The sequence below is a fragment of the Lichenostomus cassidix genome, chromosome 1Aa (genome assembly GCF_008360975.1).
Source record: "Lichenostomus cassidix isolate B80296 chromosome 1Aa, HeHo_3.0, whole genome shotgun sequence".
NCBI classification, from domain to species: domain Eukaryota; kingdom Metazoa; phylum Chordata; class Aves; order Passeriformes; family Meliphagidae; genus Lichenostomus; species Lichenostomus cassidix.
Window position 1 is genome coordinate 27,574,809 of NC_139480.1, and position 15,691 is coordinate 27,590,499.

The following is a 15,691-nucleotide window of genomic DNA, read 5'->3' on the forward strand; positions in this document are numbered from 1 at the left end:
TTTAATCCAATACTGGGCCTTCCCTGAAGGTAAATGATATTAATAAAAAAAAAGGCTGTCAACTGCTCTCCATAATGTTACACATGGGATTTTGCTCTAGGTCTGTTGTCACAAAAAACCCCAATCAGCTGCAGTAGCCAAGTAAGTTTTGGAGACTGGTTGATAAGAGTTGAGTCAATCACAGAGAACAAATCTTCAGTTAATTTCTTGACAGGTAGGACAGAATGATTAATGTTATTGTATATTCTGCACATCACCTTTGTGCCTAGAAGCCAAAAAAAACCTTGGCACCAGAATGTACCTCCTGGGAAGTGCCTTAGAATGGCATTGGAAGGTTGTGTGCTGTGAGGATCATGAGTAAGTGGCATAGGAAGAACAAAGAGGGCTATCGTGATGCTGCATGCAGAGTGAGTACACACCACTGCTGTCAGCAAGGTTCATTTGATCTCTCACTGGACTGTCCTTGGCACTGCTAGATTCCCACAAGAAGATAGGAGCCATTGGTGTGAAGGGTATGAACCCAGGGCAGGTTCTAAGAGTGCTGTTACTGTTCAGAGAGATTTCCTAACTTACCTTCTGGTATGGAATACTTGCTTGCATTTTTCATCAAAAACCATAGTAAAGACATACGATCACCTCTAAAGATATGGCACCACCCTCCAATGTGGAAGATTCCTAGTTTTACATAATCAGGGGGATGTTTGTTACAGCCAGTGTATTACTGCAAGCCTGAGTAGCACACATGCTCTCTGCTCTTGGACCTGATCTACTTTGCATAAATAATTAAATAACCTTTTGAGTGGAGAGAAAATCTGCTTCTATCATCTAGGCTTTATGGCACCCATCTAGATTATATAAATCTGGTGTTGCACTCTTTGCTCAGCTGCAGGATTTGAATCTTGATGGCTGGTTTCTCATTTCAAATGGGTGTGAGAGCTGCTGGAAGTTAAGTCTTAGCAAATTTTCCTTTTGAATATATTTCTTGGCAATGAAAATGCTGTTGTATCCAGAATATACATATCTGCAGTAACTAAGACGAAATGTAAGGGGTTGCTTGGAAGTGTTCTCAGTATGGTTAAAAAGTCAAAGATACTGAAGAGAAAGAAGGAGCACAAAGTAGAGTGATCAGATCAAGTTCTAGGAGGTGTTCTTTTACACATGATGCTATCATGGGGAATGCTGGAAGTGTCGACAGTAATGGAGAAAACTGAGGATGGTTTTTGAGGCAAGATCATGAGTTCTCATTTAAATAACAAGACAGGCCAAGTCCCAGAGAGAAGAGACGAGTTAACTGGGAGCAGATGTTGAAAGCAGAACATTTAAGATGTTGCTTTAGCAACTTTTAACAAAACACAGGATTTCTTTGGAAGTATATTTTTCTCCCCTTGCCTTCTGTGGTGCTGTATCCATAGTTCCACGTGGCTATACTCTGTAAACTGCCTTTGGCAAACTCATCTGTGACTCATAGTCAAGGTTTTTGCAATCCATGCTTCCTAAGCAAACCTCCTACTGTATTAACTGCTCTGGACCCAGGAAACAGATAGCTTCCAGATAAATTGTCTTTTGACATGTCTCACCCTATGGACTTCCCCGAGTTCAAAGATATCAGCCAAAAGCTGAAAATATTCAGAATTCATGCATTTGACTGAGCATTGAACAGCTAGAAGTACCGGGAAACAAGGAGCTAGGAGCCTGAAGCTGCACTGAGATGTTCAGAATTGGCCCTGAATGGTGACAGGTATTGTGAGACTCTATAAGCTAAGATCAAATTGATCTTTTTCCCACTGCAGGAAATTCTGAAAATAATTTCCCAAAGTGACGTGCATATTTTTTCAGAAATACAGAGTTTTCTTTGGAGTAAACACCTTGATTCTTTTATCTAGTTCTATTTTGTGGTAATTGAAGGCAGAAGTTGAGAACTGCTGCAATGATTGGGACTTTCTCATCAGTGGTGAATGTGCACTTACTTAATTGAAGGGAGGCAAAGATTACATGAATCAGAGCATCGAAGGTTTAGGCACAGATCATCTTCTGCAATGAGACAGGAGCAGGATTTATTTTCCAGGTAAATTAGTGCTTGAAATGCAGTCTTGCAGATATAAACTGGTGAAAAAGCCGTAAATAATTTGGTCTTCCGCTTACTGATATAACAGACAGTTATAATAAGGGTTGCTTTTCAGAGTGCACTTTGAGTAGTGCAAGGCAAATGAAAGCAGCAAATCACTCCTCAGGGAACATGTCACTGATTGTCAGTCCACTGCCAAAAAAGTTATTTCATGCCTATTACTGATAATATTTGTCTCTTCTCCACTTCCCCGTGACATTTCTCCAACATACTTCCAAGTTGTCTTTGACTCCCCATTAGATTCATGTCCTATTGCTAAATCCAAATTTTAAACCTTTTTTTCATCTGCTACTTCCTGTATGAATCAGTGAACTAAAATGTATCTTTTCTTGGGATGATAACCTATCACCAAAAGAATTAAGACTGTTTTTCAGGTACAGTTTGTTTTGTTCTTCCAAAAGACTAATTAAAATCTGCAAAGACCCTATATTTTATTGTGCTTCATGAATAGTTGATTACATTTGGCTATGAGAGGAATCAATAGTGAAAAATGTTCCTCTGATAATTTACTTTTAGTCAAATTCTTCTACTTTTTACCCTGGGATTTGATAGTGCAGAGCCAGACACTACCTGAGTTTGGGTCAGATCAGACCTCAGACAGCGGCTTGTCACTTGAGTAACTCTTCTGAATTGTGCAAAATGAGGCAACAGTCCAGGTGTAAAAATGTCAAAAGCCCTTTTGCTTTTTAGGCAACCAAATCTCCAAAAATCACTAGGACTTGAAACATCAGGGCTGGTAAAGCAAGAAAGCCAGTAAGACCCAGAGCCTCTCAGTGTGAGGCAGTCGTTTTGATGAGTATATGGGGATGCTTTTAAACAGCATGCTGCATGTCCAAGTGTGTTGCTGGTATTTCATATGCACCAGGAAGTCTTGTGTGGTGAGATTGTCCAGAATAATTACTGCACTTTAGCTTCATCCCTAATTTGCTGGGCACTGGCTTTCCTGTGAGCAACGTGTTAGCTCTGCAGTCACTTTTGAAGAAAGACTTAGGTTTTTAAGGAAGAACCACCTAAATAATTTAAATACCAAACAGGCAAATGGGAATATGTTTAAAAGTACAATGATGGGTATTTGCTGACATTCCTCTTGGCAGTATGAGAAGACAAGCAAACTGTACTGTCGCTGTTGAGCCGCTAGCAGAGTAAAGAACCCAGTTCTCAGTGGCAAGAAGGAAAAAGACCTTTATTGTTTTGATTTCATCATATATATAGAGTTTTCAAAGGTCACCCAGATTGGTCAGTCAGAAACCTCCCCCTAGGCCTGATTGGCCAGGCCTGCACCGTCCAGATCTTGGGACACTTTATCTTTATTTATAAAACACAAAAGGAATTCTCATGGGAAAGACCTGTGCTAGCCGCACTGTACCCTCTTGGCAGTATGAGAAGACAAGCAAACTGTACCCTGTCATTATTGGGCACAAGTGGAGAAACTTGCTCTGGCCATGGCTGGAGCTTTTCATACTTGAAACTTGCTGTAGAGGAGAAAGCACATCATTAACTCTGCGGCTCTTCAAGGTCTTCACTGGCATGTAGATAAATAGGAGTAATTCTCCTGCTCTTTTCCATCCCAAAAACTAAAGGCTGCCTTCCCAAAGACAATCTAAGTCTTTCATTTAATATGAAGTGGGAGTACTTGAGTGGTTACTTTTTCTGTTTGAGTGCTGACTGGCTCTTGGAAAATTATTTCACTTTAGCATCTTGATGACTTGCACTTACGACATACCCCTCTCTGTCATGGTGATGGAATCTTCTTTAGAGACCACAAAATGCTACCTCATGAATTTTTTCAACATGAACACATTACTGCTTCAGCACATAACATTCCTGTGAATGCCAAGTACAACTTTTCCCATGTGACTGAGAGAAGCAGAAAAGCAATCAAGCCCCCAAACCTTAAATTATTTATGCTTGGACATTTTCCAGAACAGTAGATTCAAAAATATATTTCTGAGCTAAGGGGTAGAATCTACATTATTTAAAGCTTTTTATCACAGCATATGGAATAATTCACATTTTCTAAAGAGAGACAATAATTTTCTTCCAAATTAAGAAGTGGATGGGTATACTTAATACCTGTTTACCTTGGATGCCTTGTCCCTGCTTGGATTTTGGAAGACCACTTCATGCTACTGCTGAGTGTCTGACATTTGTAAATAAATAATCAATGAGTTTTGTGATCACAGTGCTCAGAAATGTAGAAGTGCCCTGTTTATGTTCCTGCGTGCCTGGCAGAGATACTTTGGCTCATTCCCAGACCATCTTGTTTCTGAGCATGAGCTTCTCAGACACTCGCAGGTCTGCATTTCTCTGCCATATTGAAAACAGTACAAGATCTGCTTCTAAATATCAAATGGTTTCTGGTCTTTCAAGGCTAATGTGGAGTCTGACAATTTAGTTAAACTGATAATAGATGAAGCCAAGGCTATTATGTTCAGTGCCCTTTAGCACTTGAGGTTAATCTAGCCATGTGCCGTGTCAACAGATCTTTGTCCCTCTCTCATGTTAAAATATGTAACTGGATACAACACTGCTGGGTAGATCAATACTCACACCCAGTGACTGTCTCAGGCAGCTACTTTTGGCAAGGTCAAGTCTCAGGGAAATAGATAGAAGATAGGTAAAAATTCTAGCAGATAGTTCCACAAGGATTTCTAGGTCTTTAAAACTGAAGGTACTCTCAATAAAGCAAAGTTAGCATAGATCTTTAAAGACTCAAGGTAGTATTCTAATCTCTGTGATATGTCCAAGATCCAATTGCACTGTGCCTTTCTTCCCATTGGCACTGTGGACATCTCAAATATATGAACGTGTTCTTGATGAGGCCTTTGTATATACAGATAGTAAAATGTACACACATACAGGTAAGTGTGCAACTCCTGATGCCTTCAGCAGAACAACTTGCCTCTTTGAAGTTATGTATATATAGATGTAACTAGTTGACACTATCCTTTTTTTCTTTTTTCTTAATGCACTTACTGCTTTTCATGGTCACTTTTATTAAGTATCAGCAAATTAGCTGAATTCATTTTTAAAGGCTTTTCTTCTACATATCTATCTAATATTTTCAACACTGCATGTCTCAGGTTCCTGATGCTCAGATCGCAAATTGACCAAGTGACAATACTCTCCCCAACCCTACCCAGCCTTCTTCCTGTCAGCAACAAGCCCATGTAAAAGACAGATAAAAAGACCCTCTAGTGTAATGAACAGAATGAATAATTTCCCTGTATGGATTTTTAAATGAAGATAAACTGGAAGGTTACATGGTAATTCAGGACGTTTTGAACATACAATAACTGCATTTGATTTTGACAGACCAGTCCCTTCCTTTCTTCATACTAATGTTACAGTGACTTTTATATCCGGTTTTGCTCAAGTTATTCATCTTTCAAATATCCATTCAGAATTTGTCTACTATGTTGTAAAATTTGTACCTGAGTAATTTAGTGTCAGTGTAGTTAGAACACTACATGAAATTTAAAAATGTACATGGAATTATATTAAGAAAATACTGGACTAGTGAAAGGTGCTCTCTAATAACAACAGACAATGATTAAGCTTTTGGAAATAAGACACAAGGAGTGGACCTATATGGTGGCATATCAGAAAGGTTTACATAACCTTTATATTTCCAGATAAGCATAGTATTACTTATCAAATAGAAGAAGAAGGTGAGGGAGAATTGGGAGTTGGGTGTATGGAGGATGCAAGGCCATTTGAATGGGCAAATGGTTAGCAAATGGAAGAATGCGAGGTGCAGGGAGATTCACAGAAGACTGACACAAGCATGATTGGCTCTTGATTTGATTTTAGTTGTTCTTTTTATTGCCTGAGTAATAAAAAAGGCGTGCATATGGGCTGGAAAATCTACCTCTTTGTTCTATGTGAGTGTAGAGCATGCAAAATTAAGCCCATTGAAAGCTAGTTAATTTTTATATGGAAAGCTAGTTTAATTTTCCATATGTTTATATGAAAAAGTTTAACATTTCCTGAATTAATATGTATGGAATTAGGATGGACAAAATAAGCCTTTTTATTGTGCCTTCCTTTTCCCTCCTCTTGAGGGATGTTTCTTGAGATCACTTGAAAATAACTGCCTCAGGTGGTTTGTGATTATTATTTTCAGACATCCTTTTGATAACTTTTTCTCTGAATGTGTTCAATATTTTGTATTATGATCTCTCTCAGGCTTGTTCAGGGGCATTAAGGTGTATTAATATAATTTCGTAGTGCATCTGTAAGTAGTGGTAAGGCTTTCAGATCAATATATCTTACTTAAATATTAGCTCTTTCAGATGGTTCCATTAATAAGACAACTTTTTTCACAAAAAAATGTGGAAGCCTATAGCCCTGCTCGTATTTCATCCTTTGCACTGGTACAGGTCTTCATCAGTGAACAAATTCACCTCACTAAACTGACAGAAAACTAAGCTAGAAAGCAAGAATTGAATAGATTTCCACTCTCTTTAGCTTTAGCAGCTACCTAAGAAGTCAGACAAGCACGAGTGGTGTTGTAGGAAAGCCTAGAGGGGAAATTACACTGCTCAGCTGCGAAGTGTCACTTAGTGAAAGAATGACAGGACTACCTTCCTGAGGGAAAAGTTCTTATACAGGATCTGAGATGTCATCAGCTGAGGAAATTTTCCTGACCTTTGCAAAGACTTTCTTATACATTTTAGCACTGCTGAAAGGTCTGAGTCTTGTTTTCAGGATTCATTGAAGAATGCCTCTAATAGTCAGGTGATAGCTTTTGTTCCAATTTAAAACATAAATCACAAGAAATATACCCCAAACATAGAGCACTGTTTGAGAGGTCAGATAGTCCATCCTCTTGTCTAAAGCAGGACCCGAACATATTAAATGTGCTCTTCATCACTTCCGCAGTTTACCTAATACATCCATTTCCTTCTTCTCTCCCTACTTCTTTTTTCATGTAGGCACAACTTCAGTGAGCTGATGTTTTTCTTTGTACTCTTAGTCTGCCCTTCATCAGTCTACAAACTTCATCACGCAGTCATGTACTTCACTTTCACAACGCTTTTCTCTTCTCTTTTCTCCCACGTGCTGTTTCATATCACTGATCCACACTCACCTTGTGGCTGAGAACGAAAGGTTTATTGTTTGCCATACCTGGCATTCAGTCTGTACATCTTACTCTGCTCAGACAGACACCTGAAACCAGATTCATAATAGATTGCAGCAGAAGTGCCATTATGAAGCACATTTGATAGGTGTGAGAAGCAGGCATTCACTCAGTATAATTAATAGTGCTGGCAGCATTAAAAATGCATGCCATGAAATGCCTAAGTGCTCTGTAACATCATTTTGAGTCCTAAGGTGAAGAGTCAGCTGCCTATGATATGGCTATTTTCTGCTAGAGGCTGTTGTTACTCTGCATTCATATTTAAGAACTGCATGATCAGGAATAACTATAGGTAATTGTTTTGGATGTGGACCTTTTTGATTAGAATTTGTTGTTCTCTGTGAAGTAAATTGGTCTCACTGTATTTCTAAGGCGCATTCTTCAATTCATAATTATCTCCATGTTTGGCCTAAACAGTGACAAAAAATGGATTTCATCAGAGAAGCCACACAAGGTAGTATTAGAGGAACAAAGTTTGAGTTACTTTGGTTCTCAGAAGGCAGGAGTCAGTGAAGGACAGACAGAACTTCTGTTACCCATACTGCTTCAGTTTTGCTGAAGCACATAAAATTTAACTTTGTGTGACTTGACTATTTGGACTTCACATTTTGATTCTGGAATGTGTGATGCAAATTTGTCTTCAGTTTGACTGCTAATTAAAAAATGAATTATTTGAAACTCCATTCTGTTTTCAGAGGAAGGAAACAAAGGCTATGGACCTGTTTTTGAGGAGCAACCTATTGATACCATCTATCCAGAAGAATCTTCAGATGGACAAGTTTCAATGAACTGCAGAGCTAGAGCAGTTCCTTTTCCTACTTACAGGTAACATCTCTTGCTTTGATTTCCAGATCTTGCATCTTCTATTCAGCAGCTGTTTCAGATTGTGTAATTAAGTGATTGACTGTCTTAAAAAGTTGGAGCAAAGTCTTCAAGGCACGAAAAAATGGGGAGATGTGTAATTTTTGAGTAAGACTCAACATTGGTTCAATTTACTAAAATGTCTAATCAGTGTTGAAAACAGTATATTGTATTAAGTATTTTCAGCTTTTGAAAGAAATACTGATCCAGAAGTAAATGAGAAAAAAAGAGTTACTTTTAAAAATAATTAAGAGGATCTATTTCCAGCTTAGTCTGAGGTTGACTGAGATTTGACTCTTTGTTCTTCTTGATTCAGAATGGCTTTTTATTCTATTTTGCTTTGGCAGAAGATGTATTGATTGTTGAACCTGGATATTCTACATCCCATGTTGCTTTTGCATCCTCTGTGTTGTAGAGCAGTGATCAAGAATGTGTCAGATATGCTACTGAAGACCTGAAAAACTATTCTGAAAAAACATTTTAACTAGTTTTAATACAGATTCCAACAGGACCTCTTTCACAATAATTATATTATTGTAGAGAGCAATTCTTTGTTATGCATTCATATGAGTTTGTCAGCCACTACATGCTCATTGTGTAAAGAGAAATGTACTTAGGACTGTCACTATTAAGGCTGTGACTAAATTACAACCTGATCATAGGTGGAAAACTGCTGTCATTGTACTAAGGACAGACACAATTTCTTGCCAGCAAAAAAGATTCATTTCAGGAAATTGTCCTATGACCTCCCACCAGTACTCACTTATGTGTGTTCCCAGACTGGTTTCTAGAACAGAAAAAGCAGTCAAGTCTGCTAGCTATTCTTTTACATCTGTTACAGTATTGTGGTCAACTATGGTATTCTTCCATCAAAACAGCTTAGTTACTCTTCATTGCCACTTTTTAAATTATGCCAACAGGTTGTCTACTTGTACCGAACCACCCTTTTGAATATGATCCTGCTATGTGACATTTTGTTGTGCTTACTTCCTCCTGCTATGCTTGGAAAGTGTGGAGAGATTACACATGCTGAAATTTGATAACCTTTGATGTACTTCCCCATCCCTTCCAGCTGGTCCAGAGAATCTTCCCACCCTGTCTGCAAGCCTGTAAACATACCATCTATAGATGATTACAGGCTCTACATAAATTTTGACATTCTTCTTTATCTGTTGTGGGCTCAGCAAATTCTGATCTAGTAAAATCACTCAAAAAGAATTGCTTTGCACCTCCAGAGCTTCCCTGTCTAGGAACAGATCTGACAATTAGCACTGATAGCTGATGTGATGATAATTGCAGTACAGAATAAGGCCACTTGTCTTATTTCCTGACATCATTATTTTTATTATTCCTCATTATGTTATCTTCATCTCAGCCCTCTAACATTTATTAAACGAAAATTCTTCTATCTCAGAGGTAAATAAGTCCTTCCTACAATTTTCATTGCAGGATAAGCTGTCCTCAGGACAGTCATTCATAGATATTTCTGAACAGAGAATAAATTTATTTTTTTCTAATACAGACATCTAGTATGTGTCACAGGACTGAAGTGATACCTCTAGAATTCTATAAGATCAAAATGCTATTTGCTGCATTTTTAAAATCTTGCCATTTCATTATATTTTTTTTTTTTTAAATTCATGCCACTCTTACTGTTATTTCTTTCTATGACAATTGCAAGTTCCATTTCTAAGTGAGATTTCTGCATATATTGGTACAACTTCAATAGTGAATGAACAGGTAGTGTGTGTGTTCTCATTGTCAAATACTAATGCCTGGCGTTACCCTATGACAAAAGAAAATACTTGTGCTGAAATAATTTTATGATCTTGTGTTAAAGTTGCATTTTTGCTATTTGTACGTAGGAGCCAGGAATTTCCTTTCTAAGGTTGTGGGCTCCCTCTTGTGGACATAGTAATAGACACAACTATAAATCATGACTAATGGTTACCAGTCCGTGTTTTTTAACATTTTTTAAAATAAGTAGAAATCGATGAGGGCCAAAACAGGGCCACCCATTTCTGTCTTAATCCTTCAAGTGCAAGTTGCAGTAATTCAGTGAATTGGCTGCGGGATTTTACCATAACTAAGGGGAGAATGTCCAGCAATTTTCTGAATGTATCAAGCATGCCACAGTTTTTGTACTGGCTTTACTGGTGTGTAATGTTTTATAAAACATCTTCATTATCTGCAGCAGGTTTACAAAAATCTCTCATTAGCCCATACTTTAAAAGTGCAGAGGGAGTATGTTTTTATCCAGTTTGGCCTTAGATAATTATTTGAGATGTGTTTAAAATCCCTGTGTTTGATGGTTTGCTAGCTCATTCACTGCCAGCTCAAGCAGCTCTTACTGCTTGGCCAGTAATTATATTTTAACCTACCTCACATCTCCAAGATGGCAGAACTGAGACTGTTATGTTTAAAAGACCTCTGGAGTTCAAATCTGTGCCTCTTGCTGAAGGAAAACTCAAAACTTACATAGACATATATGAATAACTTCCTCTATAGTTTATCAGAATTTATGAGTTATTTTTCACATCATATTTCTTACCAGGTTTTGTTTCGGGGGCCAAAGCTTACATCTGGCTTCTCTCTTTTAATAGGTGGAAACTCAACAACTGGGATATTGATTTAACAAAGGAGCGCTACAGTATGGTGGGAGGCAGACTTGTTATCAATAATCCAGAGAAATCAAGGGATGCTGGAAAATATGTCTGTGTAGTGTCGAATACCTTTGGAACTGTCAGAAGCAGTGAAGCCACTCTGAGTTTTGGATGTAAGCTGTTGTTTATGTCGAAACATAGGATAATTATGGTTAGCTTGAAATGCTCAATGTTTTACACTGTCTTCTGCTAATGTGTGCCACAGCTGTATTACTCTGTGAAAACAATACCTTAAGTGCCTTAGACTGCAGAAATTGACACAAAATAAGTTTGTAAGCATTTTATATTCTTTAGCATTCAGCTGACATAACAGCCTTCCCAGCAAGCTATTGTTAAATTATTAATTGGAAGACTCTTGGAGCCAGATCTGGAGATAATAATGTCCAGGCTTTTTTTAAATCATAGTAGGACCTGAGGGGAAATAGAGAAGAAAGATGACTGAGGGCATGTGCTGATGAGGTCCTGCCACAGTGCAAACACAACTGCAGGAGGAAGGCACAGCACTAGCTACTGAAGTGTGCCCCAACTCCTAGGCTACAGTGAAGATCCTGCTGGGGGAAATTTCTGTCAACTTGTGACAGTCATGAGCTAGTCTTGAGAATACATGTACATATACAGACCTTCATGTTGCCAAATACCTGCATTGTAAAAAACTGATGTACCACATGAAGACTAATGCAAGATTTTACTGACTGAAGACAATGTTTGGGATTTTTGTTTTATTTTGCCATAAGTTGTCTTTTCCCCTGGATATATTTTTTCATCAGAAGGGAAAAAAAATGAGTCCCAGGAAAGGGAATCCTCTCTAACTGGTGTCCATTCAGAAAGCCCTGGGTGGCCTGACACTAAGGGTTTAGTGCCCCTCTTGTCTTTAACCAGCCTCCAAAAGCTGAATTCACTCCTTGCTGTATAAGATCAGACATGTAGTGATAAGTTCAGCTTTCCAATAGTAGTTATAATACTGTGGGACCACAAATATTAGGGAAGCTCAGAGGCTGTAATGAGCTGATGGATCATATCATAGCTGATATAGTCTTAGTCTGTATTTACCCAGCATATTTTCTAGAAAAAAAAAATGATGGCCAGGGTGTTACTTCCATTTAATGGAGAAAACATCAACATTCAGTTTGCAGGATATTTATTTATACCTAAAGCAGGCTTCAGTGGTGTCAATCCTGAAGAATCAATAGGATAAAAAAAAATTAAACCAATACACATAATAGATTAAAAAAGTAGAATCAAAACAGTCTGAGGCATGTTTTCTGCCTACCCCCTCGCTGGCTGCACAAGCTGAATGTTGACAGTGCACAGAAAACTTATACTGAACAGAACCCTAATGTACAATTTTCTATATGTAGACTATAATTGGTTAAAGAGATAAGGAATAGAAATTAAAAGATAGCTGGAAACTGATAAATATCTCTTAAAGAAAAGGCTGCTTTCATTTTTCTTTATACTGTTATATTTCTTCCTTTCTCCTTTTTAATGATCACCTAGAAAAAACATTTCCTTCTACAATCACTATTTCAAAAGTACTGTATAGAGTTGCTAAAATTAATATTGAAAATGTCTGATCTGTAGTGAAAGTTTTTGTTCTTTTGCTTGGCATAAACTGATTGAAAAATGTCAACAACCATTTAGAAGAGCTCAAAAAATTCTTGACCAGCTGTAATTTTTGTTTTACTGTGAAATTTACTGAAACTATGGAGTAAAATCCACATTCTCTCATATACTTCATCAATTAATCCATCTGAGAATACTGTAGATATTTTCTAGATGCGGTGCCTTAAAACCCCTTAAAATATTTTAAGTGATGCATATAATACTCGTAGTGGCTCTTCCAAGGTTTCAGAGCTTATTCAAGAACACTATAAATAAAACGTCTACACTTAAAATGTAAACTTAAAATTGCTAAAAAGACTTCAAAGCAACGGTAGATTTTCTTTTTATCAAACCCTACACATTTGTTGCTAATGATTGTAATTTTTTTTCCTATTCCTGCAAGATATTTTAAACACTAATCTGTTCCATCAAAAGCAGAAATTTGTAGCAGTGGCAAGTTTATATGACCAAAAGATCTGCAACAAGGAAATTGATGGTTTCATGAGAGATCGGTCAATATTTTGAATGTAGAAAGTAGTAAGGTCCATGCTTGTGTTTGGAATGGGAATATACTCAAACTGGTGCAGATCTTATATGAGTAGAAATATTCCAATATGAGTAAAGAGCTTCCCTGGCTTTAATTACAAAATTTCTCTGGTCAAATAGCTAATTCTTACCAAGTTAGTCTGGTATACTTTAATTTTTTTGTCAAAGAATAATATTCAAAACTAATTGAGAGATAGATCTGGAGAACTAAATACTTTCATTGCACTAAGGCACATGGTAGAATTGTATAAGATGAGAATCATGAGTTGTTTGGGTGCCCCATTACAATGTTGACCATTTCAGCATGATCTAATCAAGATCCAGTCAGTTGGTGGAATCATCTGCATTGTCTTCTGGTCTGTTTGAGCAGAAGAAAAATTTGTATTTCAGAAATTGGGAAAGGTGTGTCCCTGAACACTCGCATAACTCTTAGAGTTTTTTTCATGCTTTTGACAAAGCTTAACAACATTTGCTTCCTAGATTCCTGTAGCCATTCAGATCTGACAGCTGTGGTTGCTCTTGCAAGATTCCTTTACTATATTGAATAGATATAGCAGTTGTTACAAAGTTAAGGAATTAATTATTATTAGGCAATTCAGTGTCTATTAGATCTATCCATTGCATTTTATAGTCGTCAATAGGTTCTGTTTCCTACTTAGTCTCTTTTTGTATGTTGTTCGGTTCTGATTTTTCCTTTGTTGATGCTGACTGACTGCGCATGAACTTTTAGTTAGATCTCAGAGACAACCTTGGGAATTTAGTAAAACTGGGTAGCTGCCTGCCACTGAGCAAGGCTGAAGTCACCTGCATGACGTTATCTTAGATGACTTCTGTGGTAGAATATTGCAATTAGGGGCTGTGCACGTGGCTATTATGGAGGGTATGTTTGCACACAGTAGCATGTAGAACAGCACTCCAGTGAGGATCTGTACAGTCTCACTGGACTTGGCAACAAAGAGAAATTTCAGAAGAGACTCAAGGTGTTTATGGTTTAATTTCAGGTTGGATAAGAGTGCAAAAAAGCAGAATAGTGCAATTATTGATGTAGTTGAAGTATCTCATGCAGCTATTGACTTACCTCTGCGGGTACCATTACTGTTCTTCCAGAGTCTGTGGAATGATGAAAGACTTGTTTCTTTATTCTTTTATAATACTCCCCTTACATTGCTGCATGGAGGTTTATTCAAGGAGGGGATGTGAGTCACTTCTGTCCCAAACCTCTGACACTAAAGATGTGTCTGAGCTACCTCCTTGCCAGTCCTTGGCTGCTGGAAGTTGTCAGAGAGGGCAGCCAGACGCTTTTAGAAAAAGAAGACTCTTTAAGTTAATTCTTAATAAAGAATTAAATTTACATTTTGGAGAAAGTAGTTGAAAAATAACTTGAAATTCTTTTGTTGTCTCTTCCTGGGATTCCTTCTTCAAGGAAACCTAGCTTAGAGATACAATCTGCATCACTTTTTCTTCCCTGGCATTTGCAATTATGATGACTAAAGTACTGTAAAAAAAATTTAATTTGATAGTGACAAGTAAGCAAAACTTGCGTTAAGGGTCAACAGGGCCGTGTATTGATGTATTTCTATACTAATCTCTACAGGACTGAAAATAATGATGATAATAACTAAATTACTGTAGTGAAAATCCCTATTCTCTTCCCCTCACTTTTTTAAAACTAGATCTGGATCCCTTTCCACCTGAGGAACGTTATGAGGTTAAAGTGCGAGAAGGTGTTGGAGCAGTGCTTCTTTGTGAGCCCCCTTACCACTACCCAGGTAATTCAGCTAAAAGTGCTTCATCTTCAATGTCTTAAGAGTAAAAGGCAAATTAATGTTTATTTTTTGCAAGTGTGCTTTATTTTTACTTAAACAGTAACTTTTATGGAGCTTGAGTATCACCGCTTAGGTTCGGTTTCTGTTTTGAATACGTTCATTGTTGATCACATGTAAGTAATATTGTTGAATTTGCAAATAGGTTTGATACTACAAATAGAATTACTCAGGCTAATCTGCATAACGGAGGGGAGACTTGGCCTACCAACCAAAGACATGTCACTTTGTCACGGTGTCATCCCAGACTTTCTGCTGGTCTTGGACAGGGCCCAGCTTTATTCCACCTAGTAAAGTCACCTCACTGCTATGATCATGGGATTCTGTTAAGATCAGGGAACAGCAGAAGCACCCCCAGAGGGTCAGAGATGAGGTTATTTATTCTCTGGAAGTGACTTTCTCTCATAATTAGCTACTGAAGAGCTCTGCAGGAATTATATCCACAGTCTCAAGCATCTGCTGTTCCATCATGAGGGATGAAATTGGTTGTTAGCATCTCTTCTACCTTATAAAATGGACTAATGATTTCATTTTCATTATCAGTTTAAGCATTGCAAGGAACTGAAGAACAAAGATATATTACTAGTTAAAATAATCTTAATATTTTGTCTAAATCACAAGACTGGTGAGGACTTTCCAGCTTTGCAATTGCGTATGGTCAAGACCCAGCTGCCTCTGTTGTCCCATCCCATTCCAGTTCCTGTGGGATGGTTGTGCCCAGGGCAGGGCGTGTAAACTGTAGCCAGACCCCCAGTAACTTCCACTCACGGCAACAGTGGCCAGATGTTCAGTGTAGGCAGGAATGAGCTGCTGAGACATGTATAAATCTCTCTCCCATAGCTGCCTCTGCAAAAAAAAAAATCTATAAACTAGAAATCAGAGTCAAGTAATTTATATGCAGACAGTATTCCGTGGTTTAAACAGCTGA

The 15,691-nt window shown here is 37.8% G+C and overlaps 1 protein-coding gene and 1 long non-coding RNA gene across 2 annotated transcripts in view; one reads left to right on the forward strand and one right to left on the reverse strand.

Moving 5' to 3' along the window:
- CNTN1 (contactin 1) overlaps positions 1 to 15,691 on the forward strand; it is a 219,746-nt gene that overhangs the window by 141,566 nt on the left and 62,489 nt on the right. The window contains exons 4-6 of the mRNA XM_085043378.1: positions 7,964 to 8,093; positions 10,733 to 10,905; positions 14,614 to 14,709. Of these exons, the coding sequence (XP_084899504.1) occupies positions 7,964 to 8,093; positions 10,733 to 10,905; positions 14,614 to 14,709 (399 nt within the window). The remainder of the gene's footprint in view (positions 1 to 7,963; positions 8,094 to 10,732; positions 10,906 to 14,613; positions 14,710 to 15,691) is intronic.
- Positions 1 to 15,691, reverse strand: part of LOC146443366 (uncharacterized) — a 135,699-nt gene that overhangs the window by 57,142 nt on the left and 62,866 nt on the right. The window lies entirely within an intron of this gene.